The sequence below is a fragment of the Clupea harengus genome, chromosome 15 (assembly GCF_900700415.2).
Source record: "Clupea harengus chromosome 15, Ch_v2.0.2, whole genome shotgun sequence".
Taxonomy (NCBI): domain Eukaryota; kingdom Metazoa; phylum Chordata; class Actinopteri; order Clupeiformes; family Clupeidae; genus Clupea; species Clupea harengus.
The window spans coordinates 23,667,760-23,682,759 of record NC_045166.1 but is presented as its reverse complement, the minus strand read 5'-3'; the positions used below and the strand labels follow the sequence as shown (position 1 = coordinate 23,682,759).

At 47.1% G+C, this 15,000-nt stretch overlaps 1 protein-coding gene across 2 annotated transcripts in view; it reads left to right on the top strand.

The window, feature by feature from the left end:
* ift172 (intraflagellar transport 172) overlaps positions 1–15,000 on the top strand; it is a 59,317-nt gene that overhangs the window by 33,162 nt on the left and 11,155 nt on the right. For both annotated transcript variants that reach the window (XM_031581942.2, XM_031581943.2), the window contains exons 23-33: positions 669–747; positions 1,110–1,230; positions 3,944–4,088; positions 6,171–6,260; positions 6,989–7,086; positions 9,139–9,274; positions 10,046–10,162; positions 10,771–10,913; positions 12,522–12,615; positions 13,067–13,131; positions 14,784–14,964. In XM_031581942.2, coding sequence (XP_031437802.1) covers positions 669–747; positions 1,110–1,230; positions 3,944–4,088; positions 6,171–6,260; positions 6,989–7,086; positions 9,139–9,274; positions 10,046–10,162; positions 10,771–10,913; positions 12,522–12,615; positions 13,067–13,131; positions 14,784–14,964 — 1,269 coding nt within the window. The remainder of the gene's footprint in view (positions 1–668; positions 748–1,109; positions 1,231–3,943; positions 4,089–6,170; positions 6,261–6,988; positions 7,087–9,138; positions 9,275–10,045; positions 10,163–10,770; positions 10,914–12,521; positions 12,616–13,066; positions 13,132–14,783; positions 14,965–15,000) is intronic.

Sequence of the window (15,000 nt, the reverse complement as noted above, 5' to 3'; positions counted from 1 at the left end):
TGTCAGTCAGGGCCTCATCACTTATCACACATTACTGAGAGAGTGGGTTTCAAATTATGCTTTCTGTTTGTAAAATAAAAGGCTTGTTTTTTTGGTAGTTTTAGCATGTTCAATTTACATTAAGCTAGCAAATGTGCCATTTCTTAAGCATTACAGTATGCTATAAAACTGTACACGTTTTGGGGGCCGGTCTGCCTAGTTTAATGGAGTAAATTCAGTCATCATAGTCTGCTCTTCGTGAGTTTTCTAAACCCTAATCAAACAGGGAGAGGTGGGCTTGTTATTGGCTTGGCTTGGAAATGTGGCAGATGTTATTTTTATTATTAAGACAGCCCAAGGTAAAGACAGGCAGAGCCTGGAGTCTTCAGTGCATTGTGCTTTTGTTTGTGTGTGTGTGTGTGTGTGCGTGTGTGTGTGTGTGCCTATGTTGGCCTCTGTTGTCTGAGCTGCCTATTTAATTAAGACCTTACCCAAGGCCTTGGGAGAGTGGGACCTCCGCAGCAGATGTCGGGAAAGGTGTCTTCTTTTTTTAATAGAGAATAGGTCTGGGGGGGGGTTGACAATCTTGCTCTGTCTCCTTCTCCATCCCATTCTCTCTATCTATCTATCTTTCTCTCTCTTTATCTCGGTCTCAGTAAGAAAGTTGATTCGTTTCTCAAACTTTGCAGGCAGGTGATCTCTTTGAGAGGATCAGGAACAACCAGAGGGCCTTGGACTGCTACCGCAAAGGCAACGCCTTCAGAAAGGGTGGGTGGACGCAATTTGTCGCTGATTGTGCTGCTGTCATTCAGATCCATCCCTGGCCATTCCTTAACCTTCACTGTTATTCTTTTTTTTTATAACATGACTTGTGCGTTGTTAAAGACTGAGGGTAAAACTTGTGAGTCCGTAAAATTGTAACCATTGAACATCATGAATCTGATGATTCTGCATCTGATGCCACATGCATTACCATGACCATAGTACACTTAGGCCTCACTCCATACCCCCACGTGTGTGTGTGTGTGTGTGTGTGTGTGTGTGTGTGTGTGTGTGTGTGTGTGTGTGTGTGTGTGTGTGTGTGTGTGTGTGTGTGTGTGTGTGTGTGTGTGTGCGCGCGCATGTTGCAGCTGTGGAGCTGGCACGTGTGGCCTTCCCTGCTGACGTAGTGAAGCTGGAGGAGGCCTGGGGTGACTACCTGGTCCAGCAGAAGCAGATGGATGCTGCCATCAACCACTACATCGAGTCTGGGTGAGTTCCCATGGGCAGTGAGTGGGCGAGAGAGAGAATTTGGGCCGGAGAGAGGGGAAGGAACGAAAAAGTATATATCGACAGACATAGGCAGTGAGCTAGAATGGGACTTCCAAATGGGAAAATCCAAAAGAGATAATCCTAATGGCGGATCAAAAGGGAGTTGAAAACAAATGGCAAAAGGGCAGAAGGGTGAAAGACAGAGATAGAGATGGGGAGACTGTGGAGGCACATGCAGAAAGAATGAGGAAGAGAGAGAGATTGGAAGTAAATGAAAGGAAGCGAGAGGATGAGTGTGACAGACAGTAAAGGCATGACCAAGGCGGTGTTTGATGATCAACAGGAAGTGACAGTGGAGGATGGAGACAGAGGAAGCTAATAGAGAGAGGGAGAGAGATAAAGAGGGAGAAAAAGAGAGAGAGAGAGAGAGAGAGAGAGAGAGAGAGGAAGCGTGTTAATAGAGAGAGGGAGAGAGATAAAGAGGGAGAAAAAGAGAGAGAGAGAGAGAGAGATGGAACCGCATAGGGTGTAATGGGGTGAAGAAGGGTGACGACTCCTAAAGTAGGACAGTGCAGACCTGGACATCCGCTGCACCATGAACCGGTGTTTGGTGCTGAGGCTGATTGGCTACTATGAGGAGTTCCAGATGATGGAGTGAAGGAGAGGTGAGGATGGTGTCTGAGTGGACGAAACAAAGGAGGGGGAAAGAAAAGAGAACTAATACTCCACAAACGAGCACATGTGGGGGGGGGAGCGGAGAGCGTGATGCAGACCAAGCAGGAAAGAATGGGCTTAAGGAAGTCCATATCACACAGTGGCATGGGGAGGATCAAGAACTGGGCAGAGAGATAGCAGGGAATCCAGAGGATGGTTATAAAACACAAACACAGAAGCAATGGATTATGAAGAGAGAGAGAGAAAAAAAAAGAGGCAACGCAGCACAAAAGATTGAGGGCGAGACCGTGAGAAAACGAGGGACAGTTGAGACGCTGTGAGAGATAGGAGGGGGGCAATGAGAGATAGAGGGAAGGAAGAGGAGAAGAGAGGAGATGAGAGGAGCGGAGAAGAGAGGAGAGGGGAGCTTTGTCTCTGAGGCTGAGTGAGTGATCAGATGGAGGTGTTGAGAGCTCATTAGGATCGACAGAGGCCTGGGCTTCCTCTGGGCACTCAGCTTAAGATAACGGACAGCCTGTTCTCTCACGCTGATAATGACTCTTCACACTCTTCATCGTCACACTCCCTCTCCCTCGTCTTCTGCTCCCTCTCTCGCCCTCCCTGGCCCGTTCTCATTTTTCATCATTGTCCACTCATCCTCTTGCTCTCTCTTTTTCTCCCCCTCACTCTTATTCTCACTTTCACGTGCCCATTCCCATTTTTCACCATCTTATCTCTCTCTCTCTCTCTCACACACACACACACACACACACACACATACACGTAGACACACTAATGTTTTTCTGTTTTCTTCATCTCCATTCTCCAGCCTCTCTCTCTCTCTCAGCCTTGGTCTCTCTCTCTCTCCTCCCTTTTTCTCTCTCCCTCTCTCTCTCTCTATCTGTCTTTCTCCCTTTTCCTCTCTTTCTCTCTCGGGGAGTAAGATAATGCACCTTTAACACAGGCTCCCATCACCCTCAGGCGCTCCCTGTCTGTTTTAAACCCCTCCCTCCTGTCTTCCCTCTCTCTCTCTCTCTCTCTCTCCCTCCCTCTCTCCCTCTCTCTCACTCCCCACTGAGAGGCTAATCCTTCACGCACTCGTCCACTCTCTCGTGCCCCACCCACCCCTGCTGCACCTCCCGAACCAACCCCTGCTATACACCCCCCCCCCTCCACCCCCAACTCCCCCCCACCCCAGTGCTCAGCTGCTGGTCACTCCGCTGTCAGAGGAGGGAATGGAGGTCTCATCCATGCTGGGCAATCTCTGATGCCGGCTGTACCCTTAAGCAGTCTCTCTCTCCGTAATGACTTTTCTGTCCACTCTCTCACACTCTCTTATCTTTCTCTCTCTGTTTCTCTCTCTTTCTCTCTCTTTTTCTCCGATAGTTTTGCATAGGATAGTTTTGGGGGGGGGGGGAGATGGCTGAAGCAATAATAAACGAAGAGAGGATGAGGCAACGTAGCAGGAAAAACAGCGGCTGAGGCCGTGAGAAAGCATGTGACAGTGGAGACGCTGTGAGGGATGAGGATGAGAGAGATGGAGGGATGGAAAGGAGGAGAGAAGAGGAGTGAGGTGGGAAGAAGAGCCTGGGGAGCTTTGTCTCTGAGTTAGTAATCAGACAGAGACGCCGAGAGTTCGTTAGGAGTGATAGAGGCTTCTCTCTCTTTTTTTGCTCTTTCTCTCTGTCTCTCTCCTGGTTGCTCTTTCCTTCTGTGCTTCACAAACTTGTGGGATTAAACCACTCTGAGAAATGCTGATGGAAAAAATGGTCTGTGCTGTGCTGAAAGATTCTTAAGTCGTTTCACCCAAGGGCATGTCGCAGTGTATAGTCTGCCTAATCAAAGTTGAGACTTTTATTCACAGTAAAGACTAGCAGGTTTGTGCCTCTTGAAAGATGTCTGTCTGTGTGTCTGCGTGTGTGCTTCTGTGTCTGTGTGTGTGTGTGTGTGTGTGTGTGTGTGTGTGTGTCTGTGTCTGTGTGTCTGCGTGTGTGCTTCTGTGTGTTTCTGTGTGTGTGTGTGTGTGTGTGTGTGTGTGTGTGTGTGTGTGTGTCTGTAGCTGCTCGGAGAAGGCCATTGAGGCAGCCATAGGGGCGAGGCAGTGGAAGAAGGCTGTGCACATCCTAGAGCTGCAGGAGCAGCAAGGAGCAGGGAAATACTACCAGCGCATCGCCCAGCACTATGCCTCCATACAGGAGTATGAGGTCAGTCTCTCTCACACACACACACACACACCTACACATACAGATGCAGGGATAATTGTTTTCTCTATGTGCACTTGCACAAACACACACACACACACCTACACACACACACACACACACACACACACACACACACACCTACACATACAGACACAGGGATAATTGTTTTCTCTATGTGCACTTGCACACACACACACACACACACGGACGTACACGCAAACACAGAAGGGAAGGTGATTACAGTGCATTGTGTAGCACTACACACTCTTTAGCTCAATACAGGAGTACAGGGTCAGCACACAGACACACACACATAAATGCAGACACACTCACACACATTTATTCTTACAGCCTGAAGGGAAAACATTACGAGCACATAGTCCAGCACCTACACAGGACACCGTGTCAGCTTATACACAGTTCCCTGGAACCATGAAGACGAGCCTAAACACTCCTCACCCCCTTCAACCTGTACACTTGACGGTCACTCCATCATTATCCAGCAGATGGCTCTAGGATGCGGCTCTGTGCCGGCAGAGGGCCAGACTTGGGCCAGAGCCTCTGGCTCCAGTGGCTGGAAATGTATCACTGCACCACTGCCGCAGTATCGGCTTCTCTCACAGCCCACTGCTGGGATTTTATCCGTCGCGATTTGTTCAGTCACTTTGGATTAGAGCGTCTGCCAAGTGAATCGATGTAAATACATGTCGTTGCCAAGGAGGAGTGAGGAAGCCTTTCAGTCTCTGCAAGGCAACTTTTCAGTCAACATTGTTAGGCAACATCAAGGCGAAAAGCCAACAGAGTGAAGCACGGAGCAGCTAAAGGATAAGGATGTGACTGTGACACGGAAGCACTCATTGTAAGGGGTATCTTGGCTGTGTATCTGGGGTATATTTGCCGCGAGAAGTGGCCTAATTTCTCATGAGCCATAGTGGAGAGCCGGAGCTGGAGTTCGATCAGGTTTTGTTTTACTGTTTTACTTGTATTGATTAGACGTAAATGGGTGAAAAACTGATCCTGGCACAGTCTGTCTCTTCCGGATGATGTATGAGGCTCAGCCTTTACCCAATCTGGTGACTCAGCAGGGAAGCAACTCACCAGCTGGCAAATGACTGCAGATACAAAAAAAAAGGACCAGTGCTCTCTTTATCTCCCTCTCAGACACACACACACACACACACACACACACACACACACACACACACACACACACACACACACACACAACCTGTAGTGTTTTTATTTGATCCATACAAAAAAGTTGTTGTCCTTCACCTTCAGCCAAAGCTGACAACGTTTGTGCACATTCATACACATAAAAAAAACTTGGGGCCAAATTTGCAAAGGGTGTCCAGTCTGTTTTTTTTTCTGGTCAACATCTAAGCCTCCAACACTTATTAAACATAGCTTGTTTACGAACGATGATCATCATCCGTTTAGCTGGCCATGTCTAACTTGGCTAATCGGAATGAATCACCTGCTGCACGGGCCCTCATTCTATTGGGTGAGCCAGGCCTGTTATGCTATCGCCTTTTAACGCGCATGTCGTGCGAGGACAGTGTGAAGACTGCTGATGAGATGGCGCCAACATGTCCGAAATGAAACAGGGACATTTTCACTTTATAAATTTGATCATTTATAAATTTGATAATTCAGGTTCAGAAACCAGGTTAATGATTCTTTTGAAACCCCTATATTGCATCATGAAAATGATATCACTAAACTCATTGAGCGGATCGCTCCTCCTGGTGAACGGCGACAATGTTCTTACATCTCCTCTTGAGCAAAACTTGAGGATTCGCTGTGCATACGTTTGCCCAAATACCCAGACGTCTGCATTACATACCCGTCAAACAAGTCTCCATTGACATCTAAACTTTTTCATCATTCATTTGATAACAGGTGACATTTAAACATCGAAATGCATCTTGGATAGTCACCCTTTGTAATTCGGTGATTCATTTTGAACACCTGATCAGGGTGCGCTTAGTCAAGTTAGGCGGGTCCAAGAGAAAAAAAACACCCTTTGTAAATTTGGCCCATGATGTCTAACTGATGTCCTGTTTTTTGCTCGCTGTGCAGGTTGCCGAGCGTCTGTTTGTCAAAGGGGATCAAATCAAAGCCGCCATTGACATGTACACCCAGGCAGGGCACTGGGAAGAGGCCCACAAGGTGAGCGCCATTTTCATCTCTTTTTTTTTAATGATGTGCTTGATTCACGATGTATCAGAACCCCTCAAAACACAAAAGATCAAAAATCATCGTCAGATCCTACCTCACACATCGGTGTAAGAAAGTGTATAAACGCGGCGTGGAACAATCTCAAAAGATTTCACAGAGGTACAGTTATGAGGCGGTAAACTATGGATTCTGCATGAGAGAGTAATCCGTTTCTGTGAGCAATGAGGGATTACACATCTTTTATTGTAGCACATTAAATATGGGACTTGACACTCGATATGTTTTGTTTATATTTTTGTCCCGTGTAGATCTAAAGAAATTGAAACTTAATGACATTACATTAATTGTATGAAAGACTGTAGTCCAGGACACATTCAATAAGGAACAGAATGCAGAGAGTAGTGAAGTGTGATCCTGGAAACAGCAGAGCGTGGTTGAGGAGGTGCGAGGCGCTCCCTGTAAGAACCAGGGCATGGCTTTACATGCAGGGCAGACAGAGGTTTGGCCATGGGCCTAATTGAGGGCTGTAATGACAGTGCCCCAGTGTCTCTGTGTCATTCCTCACTAGAGATGAAGAGGTGAAGGTTGGGTCTGGGGGTGAACACACTCTTTCTGTCCACACACATGCTCTCTCCGTGTCTCTTGCACCTTCACTCTTTGTTCATCATGTCCTCTCTGCCCTTCTCTTCCTCCTCCTCGTTCCTCTTTTCCTCCTGTAGCTGGCTGTGAAGTGTATGACCCCAGAGGAGGTGTCCGGTCTGTACGTCAGCAGGGCAAAGGAGCTGGAGAAGGAGGGCAAGTACAAGGAAGCAGAGAGGTAAAGTTGCTGTCTGCACGTACAGACACACACACACACACACACACACACACACACACACACAGACACAACCCATCTTTTCTTTTCTTTTCTTCTTTTCCACCCATCATCCAACTAGTCTTTGTTTCCCTTGTCTCTCTATCCATCCTTCCTCTCTTCCTTCTTCACTTCTTACAAGTCTTCAAACTCTCCTTCTTCACCCAGCCCACTTTCCTTTACACTCTCTTTCTCTCTCTCTCTCGCTCATCCCTCTCTCCCTCTCTCCCTCGCTCCCTCTCTCCCTCCCTCTTCCTGTGTTTCAGTTGTATTGATCAGAGCTCAGGCTGGGTATAATTAATAATGGATTTTTTATCGCCGCTGAAAGCAAAAGTGTTGTGACACCGGACTGGCGGGCCGCTGAGGGATGTGATTTATAGTTTAGTCACCACGCACCGCACCGCACCGCACCACAACACGCCACACCTCACTGCGCCACGGTCAAGGGCTCCTGCTGCAACTAATCGCCAAACAAATGTCAAGGCGCCATTGTGCGTAGGCAGCAAATTGGACTTTGATTGGGCAGCTGCTGCTTATATTGCAAGTAAATCTAATCCAAGAATCCAATCATTACCATGGTTCACAGCTTGAGGCCCTTTAAAGAAACGAATCATTTTCATACAACAGCAAAGTGTCTGATGGGGTGTGGCGTGCTTTACATATGTAAGCCATGGTGGCTAATAATGTTTCACTCAGTAACAGTTTTTTGGGAAGAGGGGTTTTGCATTGGTTCCTGTTCGCTGCAATAAAAGCAGAACACACATTTACTTATCGGTGTCGAAGCCGGTGCTTCATTTGCATTCATAGAGGCAGTAAATACAAATCCAGTGGTAGTCAGAATCAGTGCGTTTTCTTTGGTCTTTAGAAAGGCTGTTTATATTCAACGCTTGAAAGGAGTTGTTTTTAAGTCTTTTAAGAAGGTTTAAGGAAAGCAAAACCTTTGTGACTGTAATGAATAAAAAAGAATAGGCTTACCCGTATCAGTCAATGGCAGGGCTTAATGCCACCAAGGTTATGACAGGCTTATACTTAATGAAGGCAAACAAAACTATGCCTTTTACTCCCACCGTGTTGCTGTGACAGACAGTTCAGTCTATGATCCTGTTAGATTTGGGTTTATTTCACATATCATATCAGACCATATTAATAATCCCCCCACCCTTTTAGCTTCAGCCACACCAGATGGTTGGAGTCAGACATATTAGCATTTCAACTGGACCCCTCTGACTGGCATTTCCTCTCAGGCCCCCACAATCACACCTTGACCCCCAGACACACATACCACCACAAACTCCCCCCAAGCAGACATATCGTCCACATCCTCTAAAGAGTTCATCAAAAACATACATACCGGTACATCAGATAACCCCCACATACTTATTTAAACCCCCCCTTGCCAAAAGGTCCCGAGTAGCCCACACCCCAACATTTCCTCCAGACGGATACCTGTGGATAATTGAATTATGCCATTGTGTTGATATGTTAATTCTACTATATATAACCTACGTATTTCTGTAAGATCATTGAAGGTTTTTTCTCGTGACTTGCGACCGTGCTATCCGAGATTACTGCGCTACGCGTTGGAATAAACTGATTATTTTCGCTAAGCCGCCTTCCCAAGATTCTTACTCTGAACAAGCTTACTTGAACCAAGGATGGTTTGGCGTTTTTATCAAGGAAATCGCATATTCTTTCAATACTCAGTGGTTCCGGGTTCAGTTTGGAATGCTTTTCTATGAGGCTCTATAAGCTAGCACCAATAGAGGAAGCCTTAAAGAAACCCTTCTGAGAAACCCTCCAATGGACGATTATTTAGCTATCAATTTTACAGCAATTTACTGGTCGGAAGAGCCCTATTCATTCCAGGACCTTTGTATAGAATATGTTCTAACTTAAAGCTTTTTGAGGAACCCATAAGAGTATACTCTTATAATACAAACTGATACAAAAGATACAAACTGGTGTTAAGTGACCTCACCTCTATATTTCACATTCAATTGTGGTTCCCCTCCACAGGCTCTTTGCCACCGTAGACCAGCCCGACCAGGCCATCACCATGTACAAGAAGAACAAGATGTACGACGACATGATCCGCCTGGTGGCCCGCCACCACGCAGACCTCTTGCAGGAGACCCACGTCCATCTGGCCAAGGTGACCTGTCCATCCACACCCACCTAGCCAACGGTCGCCACTAGATCACCACAGCGCATGGCCCTGCTTTAAGGGTGGCTTACGAATGGCTTTTACGTGCCTTAGTGATCCTGAATTTAGCGTGGATATTTGAAATGCGATAAAATGCAATGTATTTGCATTATAGCTTGTATAGAGAATCATAATTTGTACCCTTGTGTCCACTCAAGAACAGACATTACAAATCGAGAGCTGTACAGTGTCAAAAAGACATCCCAATGCCTGCATGAACTAAACCCAAATACATTCACAGTGTAGAACATCAGAACTGGTTGGCTCTCATTCTACGAACCCCTTGCAAGACAGTGCAACAGTGCAGAGTGTAAACAGAATATTACAAAAGTGAAACAACTCGGTGCCATAGTCTTCTATAGGCAGAAAATACGCGGAAAATAGTGGAAAATAGTGGAAAATAGTGGCAACTGTTCTGCCTGGCTTCATATGATGGTCATTTGACTTTGTCTTACAATGGGACTGGTGAAGTTGCTCATTGCTATTCAACGTTACACCTTGCAGGTTGCATATATAACCGGCTGGCCTTCACTTTGCCCTGCATGCATTTTCGTTGACAACCAAGGCTATTCAGACTTATTTTTATTTATTTATCAGCCGGCTAATTCAAATGTGTATGTCTGTGTGACCTTTTTTAAGGGGTTTGTGTATTTGTATCTACTAATGTGTGATTGTGTGTGTGTGTGTGTGTGTGTGTGTGTGTGTGTGTGCACACTTCAGGAGCTGGAGGCAGAGAGTCGGCTGCAGGAGGCTGAGTACCACTACTTGGAGGGTCAGGAGTGGAAGGGAGCAGTCAACATGTACAGAGGCCACGACATGTGGGAGGAATCCTACAGGGTATGTGTGTGAGTGCACGTGCGCGTGCATGCTTGTGTGTGTGTGTGTGTGTGTGTTTGTGTGTGTCTTCTTGTCTGGTCGTTCCCATGCTCTCTCACTCTACTTACTTAGACACACCGCATACAGAACACACATGAACACACACATGAACACACACAGACACAATGTTTTTATTTATTCTCAAAAGAAAAAAGGTTGCCTGCTGCTTTTCTGATCACCCTTTCTCTCTCTCTCTCTCTCTTTCAGTCTATCTCTCTCTCATTCTCGATCCATCCATCTTTTATTGGCATAACACTCACGTACACACACACGCCCCCTCTCCTCCGCTCCACGCAGCTTTTGTGTGCTTTCTACTCGGCATGAGGCAGGAGTGACACATTCACTCTCTTTTATGTGTGTGTGTGTGTGTGTGTGTGTGTGTGTGTGTGTGAGAGGGAGAGAGAGAGAGAGAGAGAGCATGTTTATGTTTGCGTTTATGTGTTTGCTTGTGTATGTGAGTATTGCAAACTGTTGTGTGTATTTGTGTACCTCCTTATGTGAGTATTGATGCATGCGTATTCTATGTGTGTGTGTGTGTGTGTGTGTGTGTGTGTGTGTTTGGGGAACAGGTGGCGAAGAACCACGGGGGTGCAGCGGCCCAAAAGCAGGTGGCATACCTGTGGGCCAAGAATCTGGGGGGCGAGGCGGCCGTCAAACTGCTCAACAAGTTTGGCCTGCTGGATACCGGCATTGAATGTGCCATTGACAACTGGTGAGTCTTTTGGGGGGTGTGGGGAATGGGGGAGGGGGGGGGGGAATCATGCTGTGATCCAGCCACACCTGCACTCCCTAGTTCCTAGCATGGTAAGCGTGGTAACAGCACACAAGTCTCTTCCTTAAAAACACACTTACATGAATCATACTGTAGCACACACACCCTAACCCTAACGCACACTCACGTACACAGGTACAGAGACACAGATTTGAGTTCACACAAGTGCACACACACACACATACTCACATACACCACTTCGATATATACACACACACACACGCACACATACACATTCTCAATAGGTGTTTTTCCACTGCAGGAACTCGGGCCACTTCCCAGGTGGTGTGAACGCTTACAGGAACAGCCCCCTTATCATCCCCATCACCGTTGAATTTTCCTGTATAGTTGCTAGCACTCGATTAAATGGCTTCATGGCAGCCGTAATTACTTGATAAATGAATATACCAGCACCACTATGATTAATTAAAGCCTACATTTCAGCTTACATTTTGCTTGTGTTCATTCAGTAACTGATAGGTGAAAATTCACCCTAGTTACCTCAGGACTCCGGAGCTGCATATAGGTATATTTATTAGACAAACAACAATTGCAATCGGGGTCACTCCCAGCACAAGGCTGAAAGTGAAGCAATGATAAACACATCGCACAAGGTTTATATAGACAGAAGTTGAGCGTTCAGCAGGGAAAACCACGTGGTGGATTTCTGATGTCCGAGACAAGGATGGAAGTTTTGCAAGGTCGGAAGAAGCACAGTTTGAACCTTCTTATCACCTCTGGTCTAAACATGCTCTTGTACATATGCAGACTAAGTGGCATCTAATATTCTAAGTTACACACACGCAGAAACACAGAAAAGCCATGTTTCTGCTTTCATAAGCACATGATTCATACAAGGTAATTAATAATACAAGGCACCAAGTCATTAACAGTGTTTGGAAATTATCTCCATCAGTAACTGTAAACCTCAACAAGCTAACGATGTCAGCTGTAACTAATTTAGCTGTATTCACCGCTTAACCTCACATCACATAAGTAACTACCCCGGAGTAGGCACTTATTTCTCCCCCGAAAATGGCCCTGGAAGAAGTCCTACAGTGGTGGTTCCTGCAGTGGAAAACCGCCTCAAGGTGCCGGCCCCCCAAAACGGCCCAGGGGTTCCTGCAGTGGAAAAGCACTTCCTGTTTAAGGAGGGGGAGCAGAGGCAAATAGCCCCGCCTATCTCGGGGGCTCTGACTGGGGCTGCCGTCTGTCACTTCCTGAATTATTTGTGTGTTTATTTTACTGGGGCAAGTGAGGTGCCGTGTTTGCACAAACAACAACAAAAAAAAAAACAAGGACAAGAATAATGCAGCATAATAATGATGCATTGAAATGCAACACATTGCACAGATTGTTCTGCTGCGTATTTAGAGAGTTTTTTTTTTTTTGGAAGCCTGAAACTTTTTGAAAATGTTTTTCGGTGATGAGGCATTTCTCTAACTTCTAACTTTTTTTTTCGTTTTTGTTCTGGAAGGTTCTGCAATTACAAAGCCCTGCTGTCGGTGTTGTTTATGACTTTACTCTTCCTGTCTGCTTCGTCTCCAGCTCTTTTGACTTTGCCTTTGAGCTGGCCCGCCACTCCCTCAAGCAGAAGATCCCAGAAGTCCACCTGAAGTACGCCATGTTCCTTGAGGATGAGGTAGACGCCTGCAACGCCCACTCTCTCTCTCTCTCTTTCTCTCTCTCTCTTTCTCTCTCTCTCTCTCTCTCTCTCTCTATCCCTCTCCTTCTCTCTTTCATTGCCATCTGTTCCTCTTTCACCTTAGTAAAAAAAATCATCCCACTTTCATCGCATAAACAGACATAAAAGTACGCCCCTCTGTGACTTAGGGCTTCCCACCTTTCGGTGGCGTTCCCTGCAGTCCCTCAAACATTTACAAATGTCTTTATTTATTTATTTATTTATTTTTTATGTATGTGTGTCTCATTCGGGCGAGTTAAAGTTGGTGCGCCGCCTCCCCGCTTACTTAAATGTCACGGCTGCATTATTAATCTTCTCCTAACGTGCCGGGGGTCTGTCAGCGGCCTGTCATTTATTTTCTTCCTCTTTCTCTCTTTCGTTATGTTATCTTCCATCTTTATCCTTCAAGGGCAAGTATGCAGAGGCTGAGGCGGAGTTCGTCAAAGCCGGCAAGCCCAAGGAGGCTGTGCTGATGTAAGCATATTGCTGAGTGTGTGTGTGTGTGTGTTTGAGAGAGAGAGAGAGAGAGAGTGTGTGTGTGTATGTATGTATGTGTATATATGTGTGAGGGAGACTGTGTGAGTGTGTTGGAGCATAGCAGAGTAAGAGGCTATACGTGTGTGTGTGAGTGTGTGTGTGTGTGTGTGTGTGTGTGTGTGTGTGTGTGTGTGTGTGTGTGTGTGTGTGTGTGCGCGCGCTCTCTGCAAGAGAGTTGGGGCTTCAGGCTCTTCCTCAGAAACACTTCAAAAGGGGGAAGCTGGGCTGCCAGCGAAGCTCCTCTGAACTTCCCAGCCCGCGCTGATTAGCTTGCACCGTGCACGGATGGCCTGATAAGTTAGACACACTGATCCAAGGAGGCGAGAGAGAGAGAGAGAGAGGGAGAGGGAGAGAGAGAGAGGAAGAGGGAGGGAGGGGGAGGGAGGGAGGGAGGGAGGGAGAGAGAGAGAGAGAGAGAGAGAGAGAGAGAGAGAGGAAGAGGGAGGGAGGGGGAGGGAGGGAGGGAGGGAGAGAGAGAAAGAGAGAGAGAGAGAGAGAGAGAGAGAGAGAGACGAGCAGGAACAGAGAGGAGGAGGGATGAGAGGACAGACAGAAGAAGAGCGAGCAAGAGAGGAAAGAGAGTCGGGGGGATCGAGAAGAGAGGGAATAGAGGAGGAGGATGAGAGGAGAGAGAGAGAGAGGGAGTGAGATAGAGGAAAGTGAGAGAACGGAGGGTAGTGGGGGCACACAGGTGGCGCGGGGGATCAGATGCTGTCAGGCCCCCGAGGCTTTGATCCATGCCTCACGCGGACCAGCCACGTGCCTCGCCACCTCCAGCTCCAGCATGGGAGCAGAGCACAGAGGGGAGGCATGGAGAGAGACAGACAGACAGACAGACAGAGAGAGGGAGAGAGAGCCCGAGAGGAGGGGTGCAGTGAGCAGGCCAGGCCTGTGGGTGGCAGCAGCAGGAGACGGGGGAGTACAGAGCGCATCCACTGCAGAGATTTCGTAGCTCCGCTAAGCAGCAACTCAACTTGATCCGTGTACTGCTGGGTAGTTATTGAGTCAAGAGCAAGGTTGCCACAGGCTTACGTTTTGGGAAAATAAAAAAACTCCTTTTAAAGACTTAATTAATAGCTTATGGTAATCTTTCTATGTGCGGTTAGTGAGTGTTCATAGCACTTGGACTGTAATACTATTTTGGGATTGCTTCACTTACTGATCACGGGTTCAGGCAGCTTCTCAGCATTGTTGTGTGTTTCTGTGGCTCAGCTGATGGAACAACTGGTAGAGTAACAACACCAAGATCTTGGGTTTAACTCGCAGAGACCACACATAAGTTACTACTGAAAATACATATCTGTGCTGTAAGTCGCCTAGGATTAAAGCATCTGCAAAATGAATGAAAATGCAAATGTAAAAACAGTTGTGTTGATGTTAGGCTACTGTTTAGTAACTGTTCAGGCTTCAAGGATCAATGTTGATGTGACTAAATTGCGTTGTCTTAAGTGATCGTTCATAGCTGCAGATTCTTGTGTTGAAACATCGGTATCGCGTTGGTGTCAGTGTTAGATCTGAGTCTGCGCTCTGGTGTTTGTGTTGACGTTCAAGCTGCTGTTCAGTGAGCGTCTCCCCCATCTCCCCCTCAGGTACGTGCACCAGCAGGACTGGGTCGGGGCGCAGCGGGTGGCCGAGGGCCATGATCCGGACAGCGTGGCCGACGTGCTGGTGGGCCAGGCTAAGCACTGCTTCGAGCAGCGGGACTTCCAGAAGGCCGAGGCCTTCCTGCTGCGAGCGCAGCGGCCCGAGCTGGCCATCAAGTACTACAAAGTAAGAGCACCCAGCTGGCGGCCATCTTGTCTAATT